Source organism: Nyctereutes procyonoides, unplaced genomic scaffold (assembly GCF_905146905.1).
Source record: "Nyctereutes procyonoides isolate TBG_1078 unplaced genomic scaffold, NYPRO_anot_genome, whole genome shotgun sequence".
Lineage (NCBI taxonomy): Eukaryota > Metazoa > Chordata > Mammalia > Carnivora > Canidae > Nyctereutes > Nyctereutes procyonoides.
The window spans coordinates 22,252,885-22,280,334 of NW_026575041.1; the positions used below are offsets into that span (position 1 = coordinate 22,252,885).

Genomic DNA, 27,450 nt, shown 5'->3' on the forward strand with positions numbered 1-27,450 from the left:
CCTCACTAGCATGTGTTCTGGAGGCAAAGAGCTATCTCTTCATACTATTCATGTCTGGTGCAGAATAAAACTTCTGCTTTATGTTAATCACAGGATATAAGGTAACCACAGATATTCTGTTTATAGTGATGACAATTTCTTCATCACTTAATGCAGGCGTTACTTTCTCCAGAAGACTTCCCTGACTTCCCCTTGCAGGGTAAGACCCCCAGCCTCTGTGCTCTCATGTCATCAGCCTTTCTACTTAGTATTAATACGAGAGTTTGAAAGCCTCTCTCTCTCTCCAGACAGTGACTGTGTCTTATTTAATGCACCAGTGTGGTCACGACAGGATCTATTATGAGGCATTGGGCATTCGGACATTTCAGTTGGTTGGTGTGGGTGTAGACTGGTCATTAAATACTCTTAATATCATGTGTGGACTTGTGTCATTTGTCAGCATAATCACAACATCTTGTACATGGTAGGTACCAGGACGCACAGGTCGACTTAACGACCGACTTATTGACTGGAGGAATAAACACTGGGTGTATCTTATTGACAACTGGACATGTCACTAAAGGCATGAATTTTAATGCAATGTTTTTAATAAGCAGAGGCTTTGACCACTGCAGATCCCAATGAGAGGAATGCTCTACAAGGAAATACTAGCTCTTGCCTCCAGATGCCCCCAAGTGAGCCGGACTTTACGAGGCCTTCCGTGAATGGGAATCTGACAGGACCACAACTATCTGGTGGTCTTGCTTCTGTGCCAACACAAATGGCAGCAGCAACCAGAGCAGAAGGACAAGGCTACAAGGTCTCCGCTCCTCTGTGTTTGGAAGAGCAAACTCATGGTCTTACCTGTCTGTGTTGTTGGGAGACTTGATACCCCAGGCCTGTGAGGGGCTGGTTCTGCATTTTCTGAAGCAGGATCTTTTGCTGGAGTGGCAAGGGGGACCTCAGCAGAGGCTGGCTTGACAGGGGCTGGGCGGGCTGGGTCGGTGGCTGCGGCTGCTGCTGGGCTGAAATGGAGCTCGGCGGCGGCGGCGGCTGTGGCTGTGGCTGTGGCGGTGGCGGTGGCGGCGGCGGCGGCGGCTGCGGCGGCGGCTGCGCTGGCGGCGGCTGCTGCTGGGTGTAGTGGAGGAGAGAAGGCTTGCTCTGGGAAGGCAAAGCAGAAGGCATCTGCTGGCCCGCTTGATCGGAGTTAAAATGGAACAAAGGCTTAGTGTTGCCGTGGCGGGGCTCCAGGGCTGCGTGCGGGCTGGTAATGAAACTTCGGCTGACATCCTGAGGCTTCGGCTGCATGAGCACGTCCAGGTGCCCGCCCTGGGCGGACGGGCCGGCCTTGTACACGTAGCTGGCCATCACCTTGGACTGGCCGCCGCCGCCCGCCACCCCGGCCATAGGGGAGCCCTGCGGGCTGAACGGCTGCTGCGCAAAAGACGGGCTGGGGATTTTGTCCTGCCCGAAGGGAGCCGGGGATGGCCCGGCGGAAGAGGGCAAGGCCGACCAGGCAGGGGGCTGGTGCTGCTGCTGGTGCTGCTGCTGGTGCTGCTGCTGCTGGTGCTGCTGCTGCTGCTGGTGCTGCTGCATCCGGGCATGCTGCTGCCGGTTGGCCGCGATCTGTTTGAGCTGCTGCGCATGGGACACTTCCTGCCAGCTGGGCAGGGCCCGGCTTGCTCCCGAGGCCGTGGGGGGCTGACCCTGGCTCTGCGGGACAGAAGGGGCTGGGGAGGAAGCCGAGAGGGCCGAAGGGGCCATGGAGAAGGCAGGGCCGGCTGATGGGGGCCTCAACTGAGGAGAGCCCGACGGGCCCTGGGTGAGGCCCGGGGAATATTCGGTCTTGATCACGGTCTTCTCCATGGGCAGCGAGGGCCTGGGTGTGCTCCTCTGGCTCTGCTGACCCAAGTCAATGTTAAAGGGGTCGTCCTGCTTTATGGTGGCATTGATCATGTTCTCCAGCTCCAGGTCGCTCATGGGAGGCACGGATATGTTGGTCAGCTCATTGAACAGTTCCTGTAGCTCCGGATCCATCAGCTGTTCTACAGGGTCATCCCCGTACCTACTGGAAAAAATACCCTCCTGGGGCATCTGGCCATCCATGTGCTTACTGCAAGATAGCGTCTCTCCCGGCTCCTTCTTCACTTCCTTTAAGCTCATGTTAAAGATACCATTCCCGGGAGAGTGCGTGTGGGGTGGCAGGGCGTTAGTCTTCCGCAGGGGGGCCTGGCCCAGGGGCACGGTCCCCGACACCATCTGATTCTGTCCGTTATTTATCTGGAGACCCCCTTGCCCCGCAGAGAGGTTCTCCCCAACGCGGATTCTTTTGATATCAAGGAATGAGTTGTCGACATAGCCATTGGGCCTCTTGCTGTTGGCAGGAGACAGGTTCACCACCTGTTTTCTTTTCAAGGAACCCTGGAGCTGGAAACAGAGGAAGAATGAAAAAGAAAAATATGAGATATTAACCAAATGTGACATAATATTTCAACGTTTTCTTTCCATTTACACACAGGAAGGAATTCCAAAAGAAAAGGTACAAATGAAGCACAAGCCTAGAATATAATGAACACAACGAAACTCACAGAAGTGCAGGCCAAACAGAATAAACTGTTTCAGGAGGAGCAGGTTAATTAGTGATTTGAGATCACATTGGTTCCTGTGATCAGCCAGAGGTCGGCAGACGGAATATACTTCTCATGACATCGGGAGTTATTGATAATACCGTGATTCATCACCAAATGCACCTTTCTGGTGCAGGAGGAGATCTTGCCCACGCCTGCACACACAGCCCCAAGCAGGGACAGACCCTTGCAGTGAGCACAACCTTGACCAAGATGCCAAACGCGGAACAGTCTAAAAGGGGACCCCATCTCTGGTTTCGTTTTTTTTCACGGATTCATCTATGAAACCCTTAATCACTCTTATCCTCTAAGTCAGTCATCAGAACAGTTGTTGTATCCAAGGAGATAGTGTATCTGTTGTTCTGCTATTGTTATTCCTATAATTCTGTGGCTTTGCACCCAAGCCCAGGAGGCAACATCATGTGGGCACACGTGCCATGAGATCGCCCTTTATCAAATGAGTCACTCTAAGCACAGATTTTCCTGGAGGGTCGTTTCTTATGTTGCCCGTCTCAAAAACTTGTAACTAAAACCAAGGTGCAGAGGACCAGTACCGTGCCTTGGTGAAGAACTCAGGCTCTGCAGCCGGCACAGTTGAGCTCGAATTCCTGTTCTATTACCGGGTGCTAAGTAACCTCACTGCTCTACTTATCTGAACCTCAATTTCCTTATCTGGATAATGGGGACGATAGCACTTAATTCATAGGAGAAACAAGGCAACGCACGCAGAGTTTAGCACAGTGCTTGCTATCACAAGAACTCAGTAAATTCTAGTTTATATATATTTTAAAAATGACTTACTACATTCTCAAAGAGGAGAGCCTCTCCAAACAGCAACAGCAACAACAAAATGTTATAGTACTTCGTTCACTAACTCAGTGATTAGATTGTATTATGTGGACTTTCGATAGTATAGGGAGAGAAATGAAGGACCAATAAATTAATGAGAAACAAAACATTCACCATTATCTTGAGATCCTTGTTGGTTTGCCTCTAAAGTAAGAGATTGTATCTATCCAAGTGTGACTTCCCAATGTAGCTGACCCGTTTAAATTATTTAGCATCTGCTCTGGACAGTTGGAAAATACCTGCGGCAGAATAGTTCCCCAATACAAAATGCTATCACTTTTCCCTGTCTCCCTTTTCACTTACCACCACTCCTCTACCCTTTTGAAGACTTCTAGGTAGCCTAATTAGACAATGAAATCAACCTAACCGAGCATCTATCATATGCCCAGTATTTTAAATATAGTTACTTTATTTTTCTTAGTCTTTACAACGACTCCATTAGATACGTGTTATTTTATAGCGATGGAGACCAAGGCTCAGAGAAGCTAAGTAACTTGCCTAGTGTCACACAGCCAGTAAGGGGCAGACCTGGGTTTTAACTCAAGGTCTGTGTAATTCTACAGCCTGCAGCATTTCCACTATATTATGCTGCAAGCAGCTTGTTTAGGGCTAGGGTCTGCCCAGCACAAAGGGGCTAAGGGCAGTGAGCAGACAGACGTCCTGAATCATTGGTGAAATGAGAGAAGTCTGCGAGTGGACAGGATGCAGTTATAGGGCCAAATGTGAACAGTATGTTTCTTGTCATGTAGTTCGTCAGATAATCCTTATCTGTGGTTTTGCTCACTCACAAGTGGCATATAGTGAGGGTGGATGTCCCAAGCTATTCTAACAAGTTTTTACCTTTTCCCATTGCTGACTGGTAATCAGGGAAAGGAATATGGCCTAAACTGGTCCAATTAGTTCCTGCCATGGGAATTCTGAATTGGAGAAAGTGAGACCAGGCTTTCTTGGGATGGCTGCATAGTCATTAACAAATGTTGTGAGCTGTTGTTCCAATGTGTCAACCAAAGCCTCAGAGGAAGTGAGTCTGCAGAAAGAGAGAAGACTAACACAGAGAGGGGAGACATAAGTTTTGGCAAAATTTGAGAGCTGGGTTTCAATCCCAGATCAGTCTGTCTCTTGCCTGGTTCTCCCCAATACACTGTGGAATCTGAGAAGAAATGCCCCTCTCTGCTTGAGCTAATATGAGTTGGGCTTCTGTTATTTTCAGCCAAGAGACTTAGCCAAGTGCCATGAAATTTCACACTAAGTGATGAGCAATTTGCAGCAAGGCACAGGTACACTTTGCCCTGGGTGTGGAGCTCCTTGCGCCACCATCTCTGTTGTCTCTGCGTGTTTGCTGACTGCTAAGCTCATTACTCACTGATGGAGGCAACATCATCACAGACCACCGTCAGCCTTCACCACATTCATGAAACCCACTGCAGCCCTGTCTGGGCTCAGGAAGAGCAGACCTGAGGGGCTCAACCATGTTACCTCGTGAGCGGCCATATGTCTTCCTTTCAGCATGTTACATTTTGAAAGTTTTTTCACACAAACAAAGGAATACATTCTTTTTCTAGGTTTGGGTTATTGCCTTTGATCTACTTTCCACTGCTTTGAAAGAACTTGTTCTGCCAGCTTCTCCCATGGCTCAGGCCACTCCCTGGGCAGTGCCGTGCATAGTTTGGGAAGCAGCACCAGTGTCATCTCTAAGCCATCAGGACTAGAGAGGCTGTAACTAGTGGTGGCAGCAATAATAATAGCAGTGATAATAACAACACGATCATTCATTGAAGGTTTGCATACCAGGCATCGTGATAAGTTCTTTGCATGGATAGTCTCACTTAATTCTCACACTGATGAAGAATTCTCACAACACCTCTGTGAGGTTGATATTATTTCTACCCAACCACCTCCCCCTCCCCAATTTACACAAGCGAAAATAAAGGTTTGGAGACTGAGACTTCAAGGTCATACAAACAAATAAGCAATAGGCCGGGGGCACCTGTGTGGTAGAGTCGGGTAAATGTCCAACTCTTGGTTTTGGCTTAGGTCGTGATCTCAGGGTTCTGGGATCAAACCCTCATCAACCACCGTGCCCCATGTCAGGCTCCGTGCTTGGTAGCGAGTCTGCTTGAGATTCTCTCTCTCTCCCTCTCCCCCTGCCCTGCCATTCCTGTCCTCATTCTCTCTTAAAAAAAAAAAAAAAGGAATAAACCCAGGAACCAAAGCAGGCATTGGCACTGCAGAGCCTGTGTTGTGCAGTAAATGCATCCTTTATAAACAGTGCTACCTCGTAGAACACTTTCCTGCCCAAACCTAGGAAATAACAGGTACAGAGGGAATAAGAATTGTTTCTTAGGTATATGTATGGGGCTGGATGGATGTCTTAAGATGGGGAGGCAGAAGTCCTCCCTAAGTGATGTTGTGGAAGACAACCCCATGGATGAAAGGGATTGCATTAGGACTCCATCAGGTATGACACTTTACCAAGAGATTCTGAGACAGTCTTTCCTGCCTCACAGAACTTTCTAATCGAAGTTATATCACCAAGAACCATCAGATGCATAGCTGCAGTAGATATCAAACTACTGGCCCAATACAATCAACCATTTGCAAAGTTCAACCTTGACGTTGAAGTATATCCTTGGCGGGACTAAAGTTTCTCCATCAGATATATGGCTGTGAATTATGATATAGAGTCTCTAAAAGTTCTGTGACAAAATGCAAATATTCTACAAGGAGTAGAGGAAGAATGCAGTTAGTCACTAATACTTCAGTGAAAAATAGTTTGTCAGAAAACTCAAGGCCGTTTGACCAAGCCAAAAGTAGTCCCAGGAAGTGAGACTCAGTCAGAGGAATGATGACCTGGGTTCGTACTGAGATTTGGAGAGAGGGGATCTCCAGACTCGGACAGCCTAACTGGCTCGGGTAGCCGGGCTGGGGGAAAGCAGAAGTGCATATCCTGAGGCCCCAGGTCTATCTGGTCCTCACATCCTTGTTCTTCATCACAGACCTCACTGCTTGCTTTCCCTTCAGCCTTTAGCTGGCCTCCTGCTTACACCACCATGTCTGGACACAGTGGACGCAGAGAAGCGAGACCAAAGGATAACAGAATGAAGATGTATTGCAGGGTACACAGGGTAAGGGCAAGGGCACTCGGAACGCACAGGGATGGGTGGCAGGGAGAGACTGGTGACATCACTGGTGAGGGGTTGATGCTGAAAGCTCAGGATGTCACCCTCGAGGCTCCAACAGAAGAAAGCGAAGAGACAAAGGGTCACTTGGTCAGTCAGAAAGATTTAGTAAGCCTCCAGACAGAGTTCTGAACCGTATGCTATCAAATCATCCCAGGCCTTAGGAAACTGTGCCAATGATTAAGCCAGTGGCAGGACGTAAAGGCTTCGAATGGGCACCACATGGGAATATTTACACTTTTCCCATCACCTCGCTGGGCTGAGAAGCAGTTTTCGTTTTGTACCATAAATCTGCACCCAAACTTTTATGTGTAATTTGTGAGATGATGCACATCATATCCCTGACTATCCAAGGAAAGGGCTGCTTCTGGGAATGATTTCAACATAGCAAGTCTGGTCTGGTTTGCACACTATGCAGAAATCACTCTACCTTGCTGAGATCCAGCAGATGGTTTCTTTTCATTTTTGTCCTTGTTCTGATTCTCCTATGCGAATACCTCGATGCTATTTGAGGCCTGAGGTCTCTGCTAGGGGAAGGCTTAGGCTTAGGCAGGGTCGGATCCAGACACAGTGATCTATCTGCCCCGAGGGCTGGGGACGGTGGTGCTGGGACAATATGTATGGCCTAGAAAAACCCAGCACACAGCTGAGTCAGGGCTGGGGTCCCTCAGTAAACTCGCCTTTTGAACAGCTGTACTTTGCTCTTCTAAAGGACTGAAACATAAACTTCCTGGAGGGATTTAAAAATGCCATTATTGTGCAATCCTCTGGTTTCTGTTTCTTGCCCTGCTCCCTATCCCTTTCCACAAAATAAATACATTCTTTGTCTCCTGGGCTGCCCTAGAAACAGGGAATATGCCACACAAAGGTAACAATTCAGTCCCTAGGTCACATTTTCTCCCCCAAGTAGATTTCTGTCTTTCTCCACAGGGCATATGCACAAGAACCAGATTTACCACTGCTGAGATACTCCTGGGGATGACTATCTTGGTCTTATCATCTGTAAACTTTCCTCAGGCCATTTTACTCACAGCTGATTAGTGATAGGGTGGGGATAGACCAACCCTCCAGATAATTTGATTCTTAAATTGATTCCTGACATAAAAGAAGTCTGGTATCCTGGAACAGTAAATTCCAGCTCAGCACAGTACCAGGAGGTAAGTTGATTCCTCCCTGACTTTTGCCCCAAACTAGATGGGATTTTGAGTCTTTTGCTAACGGTTCCTGAATGGGGATGCCTGGGTGGTTCAGCAGTTGAGTGTCTGCCTTGGGCTCAGGGTGTGCTCCCGGAGTCCTGGGATGGAGTCCCACATAGGGCTCCCCACAGGGATCCTGCTTCTCCCTCTGCCTATGTCTCTGCCTCTCTCTGTGTGTCACTCATGAATAAATAAATAAAATCTCAAAAAAAAAAAAAAGGCACCTGAATGCTTGCCACTTCTTGTTTGGCCCTTGTAGAGTTCTGAGCTACCTGGTCTTGTGAGGTATTGTTTTCTGTCCCTATAGTATTTAGGTTTTGCCCAACTAGCATTGAAGCTCTTTGAGGGTGGGCACCGTGCCTTATGCTTGACTGGGTTCCTCTCACTACCTACCACAGTGCTGGGCAAACTCGAGGTGTTCAAACAGTAGTTTGTGGGTTGATGTGAGAACTCGGAAAGCTGGATCCTTCTAACTACTGAGCAGTAAAACACTGGTAAGAAGGCTGTGGCTGTGGGGACATTTTCATTTCCAAGTCCTGAGCAATTTAATGGTTCTACTAGAGTTTGGCTTGAGTGATTCTGTTCTTCTGAACCTGGAAGTCAGAGGAATGTGAAGCCCCGAGAACCAGAACCATACTGACATCCACATAAGCCAAAAGGGAAGGGGCACATGAGGTTTTGTGACCGACTCTAGTTCGTGTAGGGCCCCCTGAAGGGATTCCAAGTTTGGGGTGCAATGCTTAGCCCCCTCTCGAGTCCATGCCCTAGATTAGTGAATGTACGGGAGCTGAAAAAAAGTCAGGGCATATATCCTGCATGCTCTTCAGCAACTTCAACTTCTACTCTTTCAAGAAAAAGCAGGAACTTTCTTTTCTTTTTCTTTTCTTTTTTTTTCTTTTCTTTTCTTCTTTTCTTTTCTTTCTTTTTTTGTAAAGGTGTCAGGGAAGCCCTGTTAGATCTATTTGGGAAATCTGGTCCATAACTTTGTTCCATCAGGTTTGAAGTCAGAAAAATTGACTATTTGAGTGAAGAAAATAGCTGTTCTCTAGGAAATCCAAGATAAAGTGTTCTATGGAAGCAAGAACGTGGCCAATTCAGGACCTTTGTAGAGAAAGCAAGTTAACACACTGTCCTTCTAAAGACACTAAATGCCAAATGTCCCATATTCAAAATGTCTTTAATGCCTCCCTGTCCCTTTCACCTCTTTCATGGCTGGATTGTGGAAGAGTTAACTTCTAGTTACTTCTGAGCTGGAATTTGCCTCAGAAACACTCCTCATTACTAGTGCAGGGAAAGGGTATTTCATTGCAGCATTTTCTCAGTTTGGACAATCTCACCAATTCTGCATGGACAATGTTACAAGTTTATCATCAGCCTACAAAGCATTCATGGAAAGAAAAGGGAAGAGAGGCAGACATCCTATTTTATGGAGGCAAATGGGAGGAGGTGGGATTTTGAAAGAGCATGGAATTCAACTTGCAGTGTACATGCTGTTCTCTTCCAGTTTTCTGTATAAGCCTGAACCAGGCACTCACCTACCTACACAGCGGGATGCAACCCCGTACAGAAAACACCATCTGGGCTCCTAGCTTAGAGCAGTGCTCCATTACTGTGAGCTCTCTTCTAGTAGGAGAGGTAGAACTTGACCACTGGGTGTTATACTGTATGTTGACAAATTGAATTGAAATAAAATATTAAAAAAAAAAGAGAGAGAGAACTTGAAGCCAGGCCTACGTGATACTTCTCACTGTCATCCTGTTACGTGCCCGGCATGTGCCCGAAGAAGGCAAAACAAAGAGAACAAAGGAGGCTCTTCCTCATCCGTGAAATGGAATTTGCTTACTCATCCATTCAACAGGTATTTATTTGGCACCAAGTATATACTCTGGGAGACTGTTGATGTCATAGGGTTGCCATGAGGACCAAATGGTTAAAGCGCATAAATAGCCTGGAAAATTGGCCTTGGAACATAATGCTCAATAAATGTTAGGATCAAACAACAACAACAACAAAAACACCCCAAACCCAATAAAAAAACACAGAGAATGACCAGTCTGTCCGGAAATAGAGCAAAAAGTAATAATGTAGTGTGATGGTTGCTGTGCAGGGTTTCCATGGGATTCTGGCCATGGAGGGGAGCAGAATGCCTCTCCCTTCCCTTCCAATGAAGTGCCTCCTGATATGTAAATAAATATGATGTTTTATGATATTCTGATACTCTGCTAACGACAGTGTAAACAAAACCTGTTGTTTAACAATAGGGGAATGTTTAAATTAAACCAAAAAGTTCAAAGCAGAATTATTTTCCCACATTGTCTACTATTTTAATGTCATTGCAGATCTACTAAGTGATAACCAGTGTGGTTATCCTGCTGACTCTATCCTTAGTCATCCTGACGAGTTGCTGCAGTTGTCGTGAGGCAGAGGCCTGCAGGGGCCATCTTTTAGAGATCGACTCTCTGTGCTTCGCAGAAAAATGAACACAGTATTCTCTAAAAGCCTGAAAAACGCAACTGCTTTGTGCATGGAATACTTTACTCATGACTCACTTTTTGCCCAAAACATCTCGAAGTGAATCCAAAGTAAATGCTATGTATAAAATGTTGGCAATTCTCTTGAAATCTCTAAATGTCCTCCTCAGCAGAATGTACAGTGTATTAAGCATCGTTAATCAAGGGGCTTCTCCCTCCCCCTTCACTGGAGGGCTCAGTCTGGAAGCTTCCATTCTAAGGGGCCTAGCTTAAGGCCCATCTCATTGGTGAGGCCTTGCCCTCCTACCTCTTCTGTTCTTTCTTCCTGCTTTCAGGATTTTAGTGCTCTCTGTCTGATGTTTTCTGTAATTGATTCAGATCGTGAGGTGTTTTTTTTTTTTAAGATTTTATTTATTTATTCATGAGAGACACAGAGAGAGAAGCAGAGACATGGGCAGAGGGAGAAGCAGGCTCCATGCAGGGAGCCCGATGTGGGACTCGTAGATCGTGAGTTTTTTCATACAACATCATTCCAAGAAGTCAGTGGAAGACCGAACACTTGTGCATCTCATCTACCCCAACGAGCCCAGGCCAGCAGTAGCCCAGGGAAGCACTCACAGACTGGCTGGAGATCTGACTTATGGGGCACTCAGTGGTCTGGAAACATTAGATGAGTCCGTTTATGGGGCATATATGATTCTCTGTCACGGCCATGAACCATACTCCTTTTATTAGTCCTAGGGCTGATTCTCAGCAACTCTCTGTCCAATTGTAAAGCTGAGAGATCCCGGAGAGGTAGGGAAAGCACAGGTGTTTTAGGAGATTGCTACTCTTTTCTTATGCTGGTGGGACTTGGACTCATTCCAAAGTGTTGGTCAATTTGAGTATCAGGGGAACCCAGTTGGCAGAGAGAGTGCCGCACACCATTCCAGGGTTGTCTTAATTATTTTGGGATTTGAACACAACTACTAAAGAGCTCTCACCTTTTTATAAAATAACATAAAACACAGGCACCCCTGATTCCATGGCAGTGTGTCTCCTTTGTCTTCAGTGGCTTCTCTGACTTAACCAGGCAGTAAAGGTCCCTATCCTTCCCAGCCTCGTTCTCTCAGATTCCATTCTTCATTCTTCTTCAGGCTTTGAGCCCAGCAGGCTCCCAAGTATCCTTCAACCACATTCTGAGAATCTGACCCTGCTTTTTGCTTCTCCCTTTCCTAATCTGTTTTTCCCATCACAACAAAAGGGATCTCCTTTTCATATCCAAACTTCAGATATATTACTTATTATCATTATTTTTTTAAATTTCTAAAATACAAAAGGTGATTTCAGTTTCAGGGCTTAGCATTTACCGTTCCCTTTCACTGGAATTCTGCACCTCCTCTGACTGGTCCCCTCTTATCAGAGCCAACTTCTTTTCCTCTACATCTTCCCTTAAAGTGACCTGGCTGTTATTTCCCCAGGCTGCCCGGCTAAACTGTGTTCTCACTGTTGCTTTCCATGCCAACCTCTTGATGGTTTAATTTACAGTCCTTATTACGATTTCCAGATATTTTTATGAATTTGTTTCCGATTTTTAAGTCCGTCTTCCATGTTACAAAATAAACCCTAGAGAGGGAGGCTTGAGCCATGTCTGTCCTTCCTGACCACTGTAACTCATCCTTAGTGTAACCCAAACAAATATGAGATCAAAAATATTTTTAAACGATGGCAACATCAAACATCTAGAAGGAAACACTTCAAGATGCTGAAGTACCTTCTGCTGGTGGGATGATGAAGGGTTCCCCCCCCCCATTTTTTCCATATGTCTGTGTTCTCTAATTTTTTTTGCATAGAACATATATCATCTATTTAATTCAGATTGAAGTGAACATGTTATCCAGTACATCTGTCCTTGCTCACCACCTTCCTCTGGGAATCTGACCCCACATCTACTGGTTGAGGGTTTCTGATCATAGGACATCCCATTTCCTCCAGCCTCAGTAGACTGGATCAAAGTAGGCATTTGACTCAAGCTGAACCAATTAAATGCTTTTCTAGTAACTGGGAATTGAAACGAGACCCTCTCGGCAGTCTCCATACACTTGCCATGGAGATACATAGGCCTGTCTGTACTGGACTTGTTCTCAGCTGTGGACAACAAGAGACAGAGGAAGCAAGTCCACAGAGATGTGAAGCTACGAGGAGAAACCGCACTGTGAGACAGAGACAGAGACAGACAGAGAGAGAGAGAGAGAGAGAGAGAGAGAGATTCCTGAAGCTTTCCAATTCCTGGTTCCAGTACACTGGGAAACTCAATTATATTTCCTGTGATTGAGATACTCCGTACCTTTCAATAAATCTCCTCCTACCTTTTCTCTTCTTTCTTTCTTTCTTTCTTTCTTTCTTTCTTTCTTTCTTTCTTTCTTTCTTCTTTCTTTCTTTTTCTTGTCTTGAGATACTTTATAACAGCTTCTGTTACTTTCAACGAACACTTCTCAACTGAAACCGGCATGTAAGGAAGCCAGTTATTACATTCAACCTAAAGTTTTCAGAAGGTAAAGGCGCAGTTTTCTTGATTGATTAAAATCGAAAAGTCGAGCAGAGGCTCAATGCACACGTTTCTTTTGGTTTCTCTTTCAACTTTCCACTTGTGGTCGTTCACCCAGCTCCTCTCTGAAAGAGGAGCCTTATGAATTGTGAGTGAGGCTGCTGTTCCAGGGCAGCAGCGTGCTCACAGGATTTCCATTGTCTCCATGTACCTCTACCGCACCCCCTTCCCCCATCCAGGGGAGGTCCAGAGATTACATCTCCGCTCGTTCTCCCCCTCCAAGCATCAAAACATCCTGAAACTAAGGCTTCCACCCCAATCGTGTTTAGACAATCCAGGTCTGCAGTGTGCTAACCAGTTGGGGCACAGTCACCTGGAGACAGAGAGGGAGATGAGCAGAACTTTTAAGAGGTCCTCGAAATTTAGGGCTGTCTTTAACTCCATTACAAAGGAATGTTAAGCAGCATTTAGAGGGAGTTTGGCAAAGTACCTGAAAGCCCCAAACAGCTGCTTTGATGTTCTTGGCATTGATGTCATCATTCTTTTGAAACTTTTGAAGGAATATTTTTCTTCTAGCAACTGTATCTAAGTTCAATATAGAGTGTTGACGTGTGTTTTCTCTGGTCTAACGTTAGCCTGAGTGACTATGAACCGTATAGACAGATACTCCTTTGGAGAGGACCTCAGCTTTCACTGCAGCCTGTTTATTTTCACATCAAAGACACATCTCAGGGGAAATTGCTTAACTAGCTCTATGAAACATGAAGAGCTTTACAGAGATATTTGGTTATAATTGAAAAAACCAAAACCAAAACCTACACTCCCAGCAATTTAAGCCTTTCATGCCCGGAAATGAGAATTTATAATTGCAGATACAAAAGTTCCTTTGCTCTCCAGGAAGGTTTGAATGCAAACTTTTTCAAGCAGGAATTAAAATCCCACTCTTTGCCATACATTTATGGCAAATGATTCTTGATGAGTTAAATGATTTGCAAAAGAGGACAAATAAAGCCTTTATATTGTTTGCAGTTTACTCTTTGAAGCAATGTCCTATAGCTATCCAATGCCCTCACTTTGATCTAACTTGCTCAGCCCAGTAATTATATGACTGAGCTGAAATCTCCACCTGACAGGTTCCAATTCTTCATGTGTGGCCATATTCTTTGAAGAGGAAAAAAAAAAAACCTACTTATACTGGAAAACAAAACTTTAAGCAAGTCAAAATGGTGTAGCCAGGGTAATTCTCTGTGTCAGAGTAGAAGGCTGGCTAGAAGGCCTTCTCCCATACGATGAGAACCACGGTTTCTCAGTATATGCTTATGTTTTTCTCGAAATCTTTAACCAAGAATATGTTACAGTTCCTTTCTGTGAGTTTGTTTCATGATAAATCAACATTCATCATCTTAAAAAAAAAAAAAAAAGAGCAGAATTACTAACCTAGGCCTCAGGTATCTGCTAACTGACTGCTACCTGATAAGAAAGACTGTCCGCCCCATTATGAATGGCCATGGGATAACCAGGCAAGTTTTGCACCGTTCAGCAAAGAAACTGTTTACTGGGTTAAGTCTGCTGAAAATATAAAAGCATAGTCTTAATTCAGAAAGCTCCTAATCTTCAAACATATCACTGCTGTTTATTCCATTTGCCTTTTAGCACAATACAGGACAGATCCAAATGAAGAAAGCTCACCAACTGTAACTGTGGAAATTGCTTTTAATCTAGCATGTCAGCAGGAGTGATACCACTTGGACTGTAGCCCCCACACCAAAACATACATTTCTTCCCGGTACCCCACTCACAGTTAATATCTTGTATCCACTAGTTAGATTTCCAGATGATAAAATACTTCCTTATCCATGACATTCTCTGCATTTGTCATGTCTCCATATATGCCATTCCAATCTCAAAATGGAATTTTCTCTTCGACTGGTGTATTTTCTTCATTATCCTTAAATCCCAACTCAAACTTATACTCCTTCTCAGAGCCTCGTCGTGATCACTGTTCTATTGTTTCTAGTCTTATAGGTTACTCTATCCACGGTTTGCTTTCCTCATGTATTTAGTGCTTGTGGCTTATAACTGTTACGATACCTCTTCAGTATCCCCAACAAGATTACAAGCAATGTCATGTGTCTTCTAATGCCTTTTGAGGCAACATACTGCTGTGGTCAAAGTGTGAGCTTTGGTGTCAAAGCTCAGATGTAAGTCCTGGCTCTGTCCTCCACCAGACAGGAGGTTCTGGGTAGTTTATCTAATGTTCTTGGCCTTAGTTTCCTTCTCTGTATAATGGATATAATAGTTCCACTTCAGTTGTTGTACTGAGTCTGAGATGAGACAATGTATATAATACCTGGACTCAAAAGGCAGCAAATAATGTTTTAATAAATACTAGCCATTTTTTTATTTAGTTTTCAGGGTCCTTTCACAAGATTTAGATGACAGTTTAGCATATAGCAGGAAAGGAAGGGATCAAACAGCATTCATTCATCCAGTGACTGCTCTATAGGAGGCACTTTATATACATTTTCCCTTGGAATCCCTGCTTTCCTACTTACTAGCAGTGTAACCCTGGGAAAGTAACCCAACTTCTGTGCTTTCACTTTCTCATCTGTAAAAGAGACATTACAACTGTACTTATATCATAAAGTTGGTGCACAGATTAAATGAATACATGTAGAGTGCTTGAAACAGTCCCAACACCCAGAAAGTGCCTAATAATACCAGCTTTTATTATTATTATTATTAAATTCTTACAACAACCTTGAGAGAATATATAAAGAACCTCATTTTATAGATGAGATAAATGAGACTACAAAAGGTTGCCCAGCTACCAATGGAACCAGATTTGCCTGACTATGAAAACCCAGGCCTTTTATGAAATGTATTCTCTGGAGAAAACTCCCATTTTATGCTAGGGAATCATTCCAGAGAAGCACTTCAGTGACAACTAGGTGCTCAGGGAACTATACATCACAGGTGAGGCTGACAGTAAAGCAGGCCTGGCAAGAGCAGTTAAGAGGTGAGGCTCAGTAAGATGTAGGACATGGCTTCTCTGGCTCAGTCACCATACCAACGAATGTGGCCCTAATCTTGAAGACCACAGGCAGACATCAAAGCATTTTAAGTAAGGAAGTGACTTGATCTGTAATGTAGCCTAGAAAAAAAATACTCTTAACAACCAAACAGTTGTGGGTGGATTGGAGATGGGACAGCATAAGCCAGAAGACTAATGAAGATGTCTCAGCATCAATAAAAGACAGTGAGAACTAGATATGGGCTTAGGTGGTGGAAGTAGAAATGGCGATGATGGGAAAGAACTCAAGAAGCAGAAAGCAAATGAACTTTGATTAATTCCACGGGGGGAAGGAGTGAAGGCCAAATACAGATTTCTAGAGTCATGACCAAGTGGATGATGGAATCACTTGATGGGAAAAAGAATGCAGGGGGAGGAACGTGTTTCCTAATGGAATGGTGGGGAAGCAAATGAGGGGTCTGAGTTTGAATCTGTTGGATTTGAGATGTTGTGGGGCATGGAAGTGGAGACATCCCCTTGCTAGCTTCAGAGTGAGAGGTGCAAACCAATCTCCATAGGTGGGGACAAATGCACAAAGTATTAGTTAAACGGATGTCATTGTGAGTGTCCAAATAGTGAGGAGTGAGAAGGGAAGGGATGGAAATGGAACTCAGGGATCTACTGAAATTTAAGGAGAGAGGAAGAGAGGAATAAAGTCAGGAGATGAGCAGCTCAAGGGCAGAAGAAGAAAGCCTCAGGAAAGGAGAGAGCAACCCCACCAAATAAGCAGAGGCTACTTGGAACAAAGGCAGAGCTGTATCTCTCCATTGGCATTTGATGGTGGTTGGAGGAAGATGCCCAACTACAGTGTGTGCTGAGGATGGAATGGGAGGTCACTGGAAAGGGAAACAAGGTGGGTAGGTCATTTTCCCTAAATGCTAAGGAGAGAGAAGTTAGCAGCCATAGGGAGTCACAAAGAAAGCTGCCTTATCATTTTTGGTGTCCTTTATAGCAGCAGGTACAATACTTTGTATTTTGTAGGTACACAGTTAAACACTTTTGAATGGATGATTCTATCACCTGGCCTTATTTTTTCATTTTATCTCATTCATTTCTTCCATATTTTCTTCTTTTCCTTATCCCAGTAAGGGATGCAGTGAGGGCAGTTCCTTCTTTAAATACTAAATGGAAGGCCTGGAGTCTGCCTGTTTCTTCTGAAGTGGTTAAATAAATTATGTGTAATAGGAACTCTGGTGAATTTTCACAGCCAGCCAAGACATGAGGGGAACCAGGCCATGAGAAACATAGGTGTCATTGAGAAAGCAGAGGCATTGCATCTGGGTATTCTTCTGGCTGAGTTTCACGTCCAAATGACTATGGGTAGGTAGGAAAATCCCACTCTGGGAACAGTAAAACTCTCCCAAGAGAGATGTAAAAAAAAGAGATGGATAGCATTGGGTGGCTTGAAGGAAACTTCCAGCAGTGTAGATTTTCAGGAAGTCTAAGGATGGTAAAAGCCTATTTAAAATGTTATCCTGCTTGATCTTGATATCCGAAGATATTTCAAAGCATCGGGATTGGGTCTAATCACTTGTTAAATTAAGGTCACATATGGGATTGCTTTTGACCAGACAGTTTCATGCTACCGAATACAAAGGATCTAATGAAGTTTGATCTTTGGATGCCTATCATTATGTATTATCAAGCCTATCATTTTCTCCATCAAAGAAAATAGAGTCAGAAAATAGGAGGAGGAGGAGAGGAGGAGGAGGAGGAGGGCGAGAACAATCCAACAACCCTTGATCCCACAATGCATCAATTGAGGCCATTCTCCATTCTCTGTGTTCACCTAGCAAGCGCACATCATTTCAGTTCTTGCTTTGGCTTCTCATCATATTTTTAAACTTTCAATATCATTTAGTAACGTTCTTTCTCCCTTCATGATATGTAGTGTCACAGGTGCCTTTTTCTTTCTTTTTATTACTTTTGGCAGTAGAAAAGGAGATTTTTTTTTCTCTCTCTCCCATTGACCTTTACCTATCTCTAGCAAATTCATTGCTTTATGACAAGAGCTAACATGGTCATACGCAGATGCAATTTATCTTTGCACACAGTTGGTCTGCGTGCATGTGTCTGTGCGGGGGTGCTTCTTTTCCATTGTTTGACTCCTTTTAACTCCACTCAGATCTCTCTAATCACAGTTTGGAATTCACCTGAATTTCCCTGCTGGGAGAGCTGAAAAAGCTGACATCAAGTTGCAAAGACCACAGCTCTGAAAAGGAAATAGCACATCTTTATCAGTGGGATACATTAAAAGATATGAATGTGAGGTTTTTAAGTAAGCTGCTGCATACGCATAACCTCTAGGTGCTTGACAGTGACACTGTTCCACATGTTGGCCATCTCCTCCATAATTAAAGAAATGCTTTGTGAGAGAATAGAACTATTTGATTTGCACACTGCAACATTATTCTGAGAATGCAGAGCCCACAGCTTGCTATGCCCAATCCAAAGCGTGGAAATTGTTCATACAGATCTTTTCATGAGGCTGAGAAAGGTTCTGGCAGTCTAGCTTCATTCGTCTCTGAGGGAGGAAATTTAATTTCTCATAATTTCTTACATGTCCATTCTCAAGGTTAGTCTTTTTTTTTTCCTTAAAAAAAGTTGCTATAGCAACAACGACCTGTCACAGGTACTTCTTGAGTACTTACAAATGCTACTTGTTCACAAGAGATACCTGGGCACATGGAAGTCTAGAGAGAAACATCAGCATATCAGTTGGAAAAGATTAACTAAACGGTGTAAAGAAAAATTTTTTGAAATGGAAACAAAAGCACAGATACTTGCATCAGATGGGGCACTGTGTACATATCATGGCTGTTTCTCTACAAAAACACAAAGCAAACAATTCCACGGTGATCAGGCTTGGCAGGGCCTTGAGTGGGGGTGATGAGGAAGAAGAGGGACTCATTCAGGACATTCCCAAAGAGGGCCTGAAGTTCTGGTTTCTGATATGAACTCAGTGGCCATGTTGTGTGACATGTGGCATGACCTGAAGCAATGTTTAACTCAAGAGGGTGATCTTGGGCCTGCTGCTCTACGTTCCAGGAGTGCTAGTAGGGATCTGTGTCTCTCCTGCGGACAGTTGGACCAAAAAGCTGAGCCACTGGGTATGCTCTCTGACCTACCTTAAATGTCACCAGTTGTATCTGTGCTGACATCATTACAGTCTATGAAGTGTTATCAGGATACAGAAGCCAGCTACAGAACCAAAAGAAGACTTGTTTTGATACACTTCTCTCCCCTTTGTGATTCTCCTTCCTAGGCAGGAGGGGAGGCCTCTGGTCTTCCCCCTCGTGCCCAACCTTCACTCCCTATGATCATGTGTTTGATATCTATGCATCAGCCAAAATAATAATAATAATCCTTCCATAATCTTCTTGGCTTGAAGGAATAACTGGCAAGACATTCCAAGGCTTAACCTATTGCTTTCTGTGGAGTATGACACATACCTGGCCTCATAGAAAGTGTCCTCTGAAAAAGCCAGAAAAGCAGAAGCCAAGAGTGTGAAAGCCACCAGGGCAACTGCTGAGAAGAAATGTTCAGCATTTCCCTCTGATTTTCCTCTGTGGGTTTGTCAGCAAAGGATCTGCCCTCTGCACTGGGGGCCCACTCTATGTTTGAGTCATGGAAAATCGTAGAGCAATAGGCAAGAATGCAGAAATATGTTTGGCTTCATCTTTTATGAACAATCTGAATTCAGTTTGCATTTTGCAGGGCAAAAACAAGAATAGTTTTTCCAGAAAATAAATAAGAAGGAGGAAGAAAAAGAGGAAAATAGAACCCAACAGAAAAGTCTTTTAAAAGAAAAAAAGAAAACCAGTCTCTAGTTTTTTTCCTTCTCAGTGACAAGCAAGGGATACTCACATTTAATCATGCTGTTAAGAAGAAAATATGCCAAGCCAAAATTTATACGAGGAGAATTTCACTGTTCTGCATTGTTTTATTTCAGACTACTAGTTACTTTGAGTCTGTATTTTCAAATTCTTTCTTCAAGTATCTATGTATGCCCTTAGGCAGACAAATTAACTCATTTTATACTGAGAATCTCATTACATCAAGTACAAATCCTAAGCCTGATAAAATGATTTACCCCCTCAATTTAACTTTTATTTTAGTCTCCTACCAGCTTTCCTGAAGTGGGTTTGCTGCCAAGCTATAATACTATTTTAGACTGAGTCATCCAGGCACACTGAACAGCTTTTACTCTGCCTCTAATGTTTCCCCAGCCCCGGTGTTTGAATAAAGAGAAAGTGTTCTATGGGTTTGCACTTAAATGGTTGCAAATGATAAAAGAAAAGAAAAAGTGGAGGCTTGGATCCAGGTGTTTGGCCCTAAGGGAACACAGACTCTCCTTTCTCCCCATCTCTCTGGCCCCTGAAAGGGAGATGCAGCACCTCTCTACTGATGCGTTGGAATCACCGAAAGCACACGAAGGCGGCTGTGTACCTAAGCACACAATGTTTCATTTACTCATGGGGAGAAAATATTTGGAGTCACTGATAGAAGGTGTAGTTAGAGACAACTCCTGGAAAAACTTAAAATAAAAATAAAAGATAGGGCCAAGTCTTGTTCTAGCAAGTTGACATAACAGCACCAGAGTTGCAGGATTTTGAAAAAAAAATAATTAAAAGGAATCATATCTTCAGAGGGAAACACAGCTCATTTCTTAATCACACATACTTTGTGACAGGGCAAAAGCTATTCCAGACTGAGCTACATACCATAACTCTTGGTGAGGCAACAGTTGTAGACATACCAGATTTTAACTTCTGTGAGTAGTCACCATTTTATCCTGAACTTCTCAACTCCTGTTCCTTTTTACCTCTTTCTCTCTCCCCACTCAGAACCTCAGTATCAAATGAAGGCATGCAAGCCAATCCCCAGTATCTCTGGTTTTGCATGTCCCTTCTCTGTGTTTGGCTTCTGTTTGTGATCTCATATACTCAAATCCTCCCTAGACTCCTATTGATTTTTATTGTTGACTACGTGCATGGGAAAACCCAAAATATTTTTGGAAATAAAGAAGTAGCATCTAAAGTTTCAGAGAGAGGCACCTGGGGGGCTCAGTTGGTTAAGCATCTGCCTTCGGCTCAGGTCATGATCCTGGGGTCCTGGGATGGAGCCCCACATTGTGTGCCCTGTTCAGCAAGGAATCTGCTTCTCCCTCTCTCTCTCTGCCTCTCCCCCTGGCTTGTGCTCTCTCACTCTCTCTTGCTCCATCCCTCCTCAAATAAATAAAATCTTTAAAAAAATAAAGTTTCAGAGAGACCCCCAACATGAAAGGGAAATGTAAATATTTAAAAGTTTGACTGTCTTGCTACTGAATGGACTTCTCTGAGAGCTAGTTAAATGGCAGACTGGAGGGCCCTACTTAGGTGTCCTTGGCAGCAGAGGGGTTCAGGCCCCATCTATGGAGCTACTGTGGCTAGGAGTCAGTATGGCTGGAATGTGGAATGAGTCAATAATTCCAATCCCAACAAGAAAAGAAGTAAATTGGAGTGGGGAGGATGGAGGCAGGAAGAGGTAAGCACCTGGGATTAAGAAGACAGTGACCAGGGGATCCCTGGGTGGCTCAGCGGTTTGGCGCCTGCCTTTGGCCCAGGGCGCGATCCTGGAGTCCCGGGATTGAGTCCCACGTTGGGCTCCCAGCATGGAGCCTGCTTCTCCCTCCTCCTGTGTGTCTGCCTCTCTCTCTATGTCTATCATAAATAAATGAATACATAAATCTTTAAAAAAAAAAAAGAAGAAGAAGAAGACAGTGAACAGGATCTCCAGTGAAGCAGAGACAGAGAATGTGGAGCATCATTAGAGACCCACGTTGTCAGAGTTGTGTTTCTGCTGAGGTTCTGAATCAGGAAAACCAGGGGCAGGAGAGAGAACATTTAGGTTCATATGCTGGCATCGGCCACGACTGGGAATTTCATAGAGAGAGAAGAGGTAGTAAGGTAGAGAGGGGTATATGGAATGTTTCATGGTGTGAGGTGAAGTTTCTTTCCTTTTCTTTCTTTTTTTTTTTTTTTGTTATTTCACAAAACCTCCAAGTAGGCTCAGAAATTAAATTAATTAAGCTAATTAAGTTGGCCAATCTATGCCTCATCTGTAACCTCCTGTGGGGTGTGGTCAATACAATCATTGAGTGCCTATGTGTCAGGCTCTGTCCCACACATAGGAGATTTGGCTGTGAGCAAGCAGACAACAGTCTCTTCCTTCAAAGACTCATTGTTGTCTAGTGGGAGAGACGTTGACACTGGGAGAGTAATTAGAAAAAGTCAGGAATTAACAAATGCTCTGAAGAAATGTGAAGCTGAGCAAGAGAAGAGGGTGTGTTATGTCAAACGGGATGGTCAGGGAAGACTGTTCTGAGGCCCCAGTGGGAGCAGATGCCTGAATAAGAGGAGCGTGCCTCCAACCATTTCAATATTTCAATTCCCAGGGTCTCAAGTTGGGTCACTGAGAGGAAGGATGGACCAGATATTCAGACCTGAGCAGCATTTTAAAAAGCCCTGGAGAAACCGGCTTTGATGAATCCTCAGAGCTACCTCAGCAAACCATGCAAGTCAGACCTTGGGCCTGAGTGGTCTCCTGAAGGCTGATAAACTTTCCTTCCCACCCTGACAAGTCTGAGGCCAGGAAGCCAGGTGCCCACTGGGATTCCAATACAGCAACACAGGCAACAGAGAGGCACCACGCTCCTATAAAGAACATATGCTTTTTCAGTTGGAGAGGGCAGTGCCTCTTCGTCTCCCTTTACACTGCTGTTTAAAGCCTGCGTAACACACTTCCACCTGCCATTCTACAGGCTTTTTATTCCTCATCAGATGCTCACTGAATTATAGGGCCCACTGGATGGGTTCCTAAAGGGGACTTGAGGAACTACATCTTCACCCTCTGGGATGACAGGCCAGAGATGACAAAGATGCTGCTCAGATATTCCAACCCGAGCTGCAGTAGGGACACGTTGTGACCCTGAGGATTCTGATTCAGTTGGCCTCCCCGGATGGCCATGGGACCCAAACAGAGTCAGCCTGTAGCATAATGTACCTTTCTTGTGTTCATGTTGTACCCTCATCTGACATCATGGCAAGTGGGAGGGCCTGGCTTGTGTATGTGATTTAGAGACAGGTTTTGTGCTCAACTGTTAGGCTTTCTGGTGTTCAGCCACTGGGGCATATGGAACCAAGCTCTCATAATCTTTGCAGGATTAGGAGGATGAAGGTGGGAAAATGAAATAGGTTTCCAAAGTGTTTTTACCAAGCAAGTGATTCTTCTAGCTTGGATGTGCACTCCTACGTGGAAAACAGTGCTGATTCACATGTGTGGCAAAGAGGATGAGGATTTCAATTTTCAGTTTTTCAAGGGATCGCTAAATAAGGGATCTGTTGAGTACCTCCTGAATGCAAGGTATTACGGTCACCATAAGAAAGATGCAGAGAAAAAAATATAATGCTGAGCACATTAAAATAGCAATAACAAAACCAGAGCTAAGTTACATTTTTTTTTCCTTTTTTAAAAAAGATTTTATTTATTTGATAAGGAGAGTAAGCAAGTGAAAAAGAGACAGAGCACAAGAAGAGGGAGAAGCAGCCTCCCCACTAAGCAGGGAGCCTGACATGGGACTTGATCTCAGGACCCTGGGACTATAACCAGAGCCAAAGACAGGCACTTAACCAACTGAGCCACCCAGGCACCCCATTGCATTTTCTCTTTAACAAACAAAGGCAAAGATGTCAGTAAGCAGTTAATAAGAGGTAATAATAAATGGTGAATTGAACTGACCGTCATCACTTGAGGTATCTGAATGAACTGGATTGACCCAGAAGGTCGAAGCCCACCCTCTTTTTATGGGACTAAACAGAGACGATTTAAGATGAATGGGATTTTGCTAAGTGGAGATGTGAGAGGATGACATTCCAAGGGAAGTGAATCTGATGAGCAAATGTGGGGAGGTCAACACAATCTATGAAAGCTGCTAAGGCACGGGCACAGGACTAGCCTTGCTGTTCCATAATTGGATTGCCTTCAGAGAGTGACATGGCCTCGGACTCCTTGATGTTCTCAGTACCTGTCACACTACAGAAGCATTCTCGCACAGAGAGGGAGTCGTGGACTACTGTCCTGAGAATGAAATGGGCAAATAAGCAATCCTAAACATTTCCCCCTCCACTACCTTGACCATACATCATCTTCTGCTTACATCAGACTAGAAGAGTTTCAGCACAATGATGCTATGTAATCTGCCAAAAGCCCACCACACCCCAATGAGTAAATACTTAAAAATCCTATTTAACTGACCATGAATAACCTTGTGGAATCAGGGAACAACAGGAGGTATAACAAGTCTGGAAAGGACCTGAGAAATAATTTGGTCCAAGGCCCTGCCTTTTAACAGGGAGCACCAAACCATCCCAGAGAGACTTCTCTTTTTAAATAGACACAGATCAAAGACTTCCACAACCTCCCTCATTCTGGCAAGAAAGAAATTTGATGGCTAAGGAAATGTCCTCTGTTTAACTTGACCAACATCTGTTAAAGCCACAATTATAAGTCACTGGCCCGGGCCACAGCAGACACAAAGTTGAGTTGTGTGCGATTCCTGTGTTCAGGGAGTTAGTGTTCTGGCAGAAGAGGCAAGTGTATGCACGATTAACTTGAACTCAAGCCCACCAGGGGTAAGGGATCAGGAGAGTATGCTAAGCTCCAGGCTCTGAGAGGACAAAGTCCTTTTCAACTTTAAACTCCCTAGAGCCCAGGACAGTGCTTGGCATATAGGAACTTCTCAAAAAATGTTGGTTAAACTGAGGAGACATACAAAAGACTAAAAAGAAATAAGAGGGAAAGATGGATTTACAGCAATGGCTCTGGAGCCAACTTCCTGGTCTGATTGAAATCTTACAGGGTGGCAAGAAACAAAGTGAGTCAAGAAGTGAGCAGGAAAAGCTGCCTCTTTCTTGCCCTTTAGTGGAATGCGTATGTCTGAGGAGCATCCTCATCATGATATTCCTGCATAATCAAAAAGAACAAAAAAATTCCCTTTTTGATTTGTTTCCTCCAATGCAAATGCATCCTCCTCCTTCAATTCTTCCTCATTGTTTCATTCCGTGTTTCTGCTTTTTCTCTGACCCCTCCCATGGATGCTCTGTATTAAAACAATTAGAAAACTTCTCATAACTCTGTTGACTCTTACAACTTGTAAAAATACTTCCGGTGACTGTTAGGATATTTGAATTTTATGATAACCCTAGGAGGTGGGTGAAGAAAGTAATAGTATTCTATCAGAAAGAGGAAGGAAGGTGTGACATTGTGGCAGACAGAACAATAGTACCCCCTCCCCAATGTCTATGTCCTAATTGGTAGGACCTTTGACTATATTACCTTGTATGGTGAAAGGATCTTGAGATGTGGAGAGTATCCTGGATTATCCAGGTGGACTTGGTGTATCACAGTGGTCCATATAAGGGAAAATGGGAGAATCAGAGTGACGTGTGAAGATGCGACCCAGCTGGATTTGAAGATGGAAGAGAGCCATGAGCTGAGAAGTGCTGGCAGCCTGTAGAGGCTGGGAAGACCCAGGAACGGATGCTACCCTAGAACCTTCAGAAAGAACGCAGCCCTGCCAACACACTGATTTTGCCCATTGAGACCCATGCGTTGGACTTCTGATCTCCTGAACTGCAGTGTAATCAATTTGAGTTTTACATTTTTGGCCATCAACCTGTGGCAATGTGTCATGGCAGCGACAGGAAAAATAACATAGACGTGGTTTGATACCTCGCTGAAGTTCTCAGCAGAGCATACAATTATCAGAGCTGCATCTGGAACACAGGCTTTATCAGCACCTAGCTCTGTCTTTTTTGGAGCTACCACATTTTCCTCTAATTACCCTTTTCTACCCAACCCCCCACTCTCTTCTTGATCCTGGCGCTTTCTTTCTTTTGGATCACTTATTGGAATTCATAATGATTTTCTTTTCTTGAGAAGTAGTTTCTGTATGTCCTCTCCCACCAGAATGCAAGCCCCACGAGAGGCCGTAAGTCTGTTCATCACTGAGTGCCTCATGCCTTCAGTAGACCCTGGCAAACAGTAAGTGATCAATAATTATGTAGGGGAAAGGCATGCTCCCAAGCTACGGGAGGACAGCAACTGAACAGATGCACAGAAGCTGAGATGGTGGTCAGGGTCTGTTGCACTTGAAAGGTCAAGAGTGACCTGTGTGTGCTGGCTTCTCTATGAGGGAGATCAAAGTTATGTCATCAGTGGTGGTCCCAGATGGCCCACGTCGAGGCCCGCTCCACGAGCTCGGGCCTGAAGCCAGAAGCCCTCTTTTGGGTAGATCACACACTGGCCCTCCTCTTCAATAATCCTGCTTCCCAGTCCCTTACACATTTCGTTTCTACTCTGTTGCTTTGGGATAATTATACCATTAACTCTTTGAAATGAATTAAAAAAAACAAATCACACTTATGTAGGACTGGGGAGCCAGATGCCCAGGTGAGCAATTTTAAGCTACTTACATCTTCTCCTTCCTCTTCTTGCCTTTGTCCTCATTCTTTTCCTCCCTCTGACCTTCTGCATTAGAATCTCAGCTGGTGTGGCCTAAGCATGCATACTTTTACAAGGATCCTTGGGTGATTATGATGATCAGTGAGGTTTGGAAACCACTAACCTAGAGGATCAGGATCCTCAGAGACTAGAGGAGAAACCGAAGAATGAAGTGAAACAAATTACAAAGACCTCCGCGTTTGCTTAGTTCTTTCTTGCAAATTGCTCAAGGGATAGTGCCTTGCTTTCCTCAGTAATTCCAGGGCAAGTGCTGTGATTTTGAATCTATAAAATGGAAAAATGGTGCAAACAGAAGTCCCCGAGACAACTAGCCAGATTCACCACTAATGAATACGCACTCATCTAAAGAAGGCCAGAGACAGAAGGGGGTGAAGGACAATTTGGATGCTAATTCAGGTCTCAGGCCCATTTCTGGAAGGAGAGAGAGGGCAAGAAGTATTGAAGCTATCTCTTTCACTCTGGTCCCAACAGAGCCCCCACTTCTGCACACCAGCCAGCCTACAGAGAATGCAAATCCTCTCCTCCACCCCAGGACGGCCTGGCTTCCTAGGAGGCTCCTGGATCATGATAAAATTGCCTCCATGGCAAATGGAAGCCAGGGCTCTCAGATCCTATGAGAAATAAGCAGACTCCTAGAGCTATCAGGAATATTCGTGACAGTGTATTTCCATCGATACGGAGAAGATGGTCAATACTTGTTCAATTATGAATTGAACTGCCTGCTCTGGGGGAGGCAACTAGTGCACATGGGCATGATGCCCCACCGCCAGGAAGGCAAGCCTTGTGTTCATGTAGCGTGTTATTAAGGCTGATGGCCAAAAGCAGTTAGCAGACATGTCCTTTGGTGCAGTGTGCATAAGCCCTCCATAAACATGTTCTAAAGAAACATCATATTATTTTTCACTTTACTTCGAATCTAAATTTCAGCTTCCCAAACCATTTCCTGTTAATCAGAATGAACTCATCCGGCATTAACATAGACTTGT

At 44.3% G+C, this 27,450-nt stretch overlaps 1 protein-coding gene across 2 annotated transcripts in view; it reads right to left on the reverse strand.

Annotated features, from left to right (window-relative positions):
* Nucleotides 1-27,450, reverse strand: part of MAML2 (mastermind like transcriptional coactivator 2) — a 344,880-nt gene that overhangs the window by 110,618 nt on the left and 206,812 nt on the right. For both annotated transcript variants that reach the window (XM_055320599.1, XM_055320598.1), the window contains exon 2: nt 844-2,406. In XM_055320599.1, the coding sequence (XP_055176574.1) occupies nt 844-2,406 (1,563 nt within the window). The remainder of the gene's footprint in view (nt 1-843; nt 2,407-27,450) is intronic.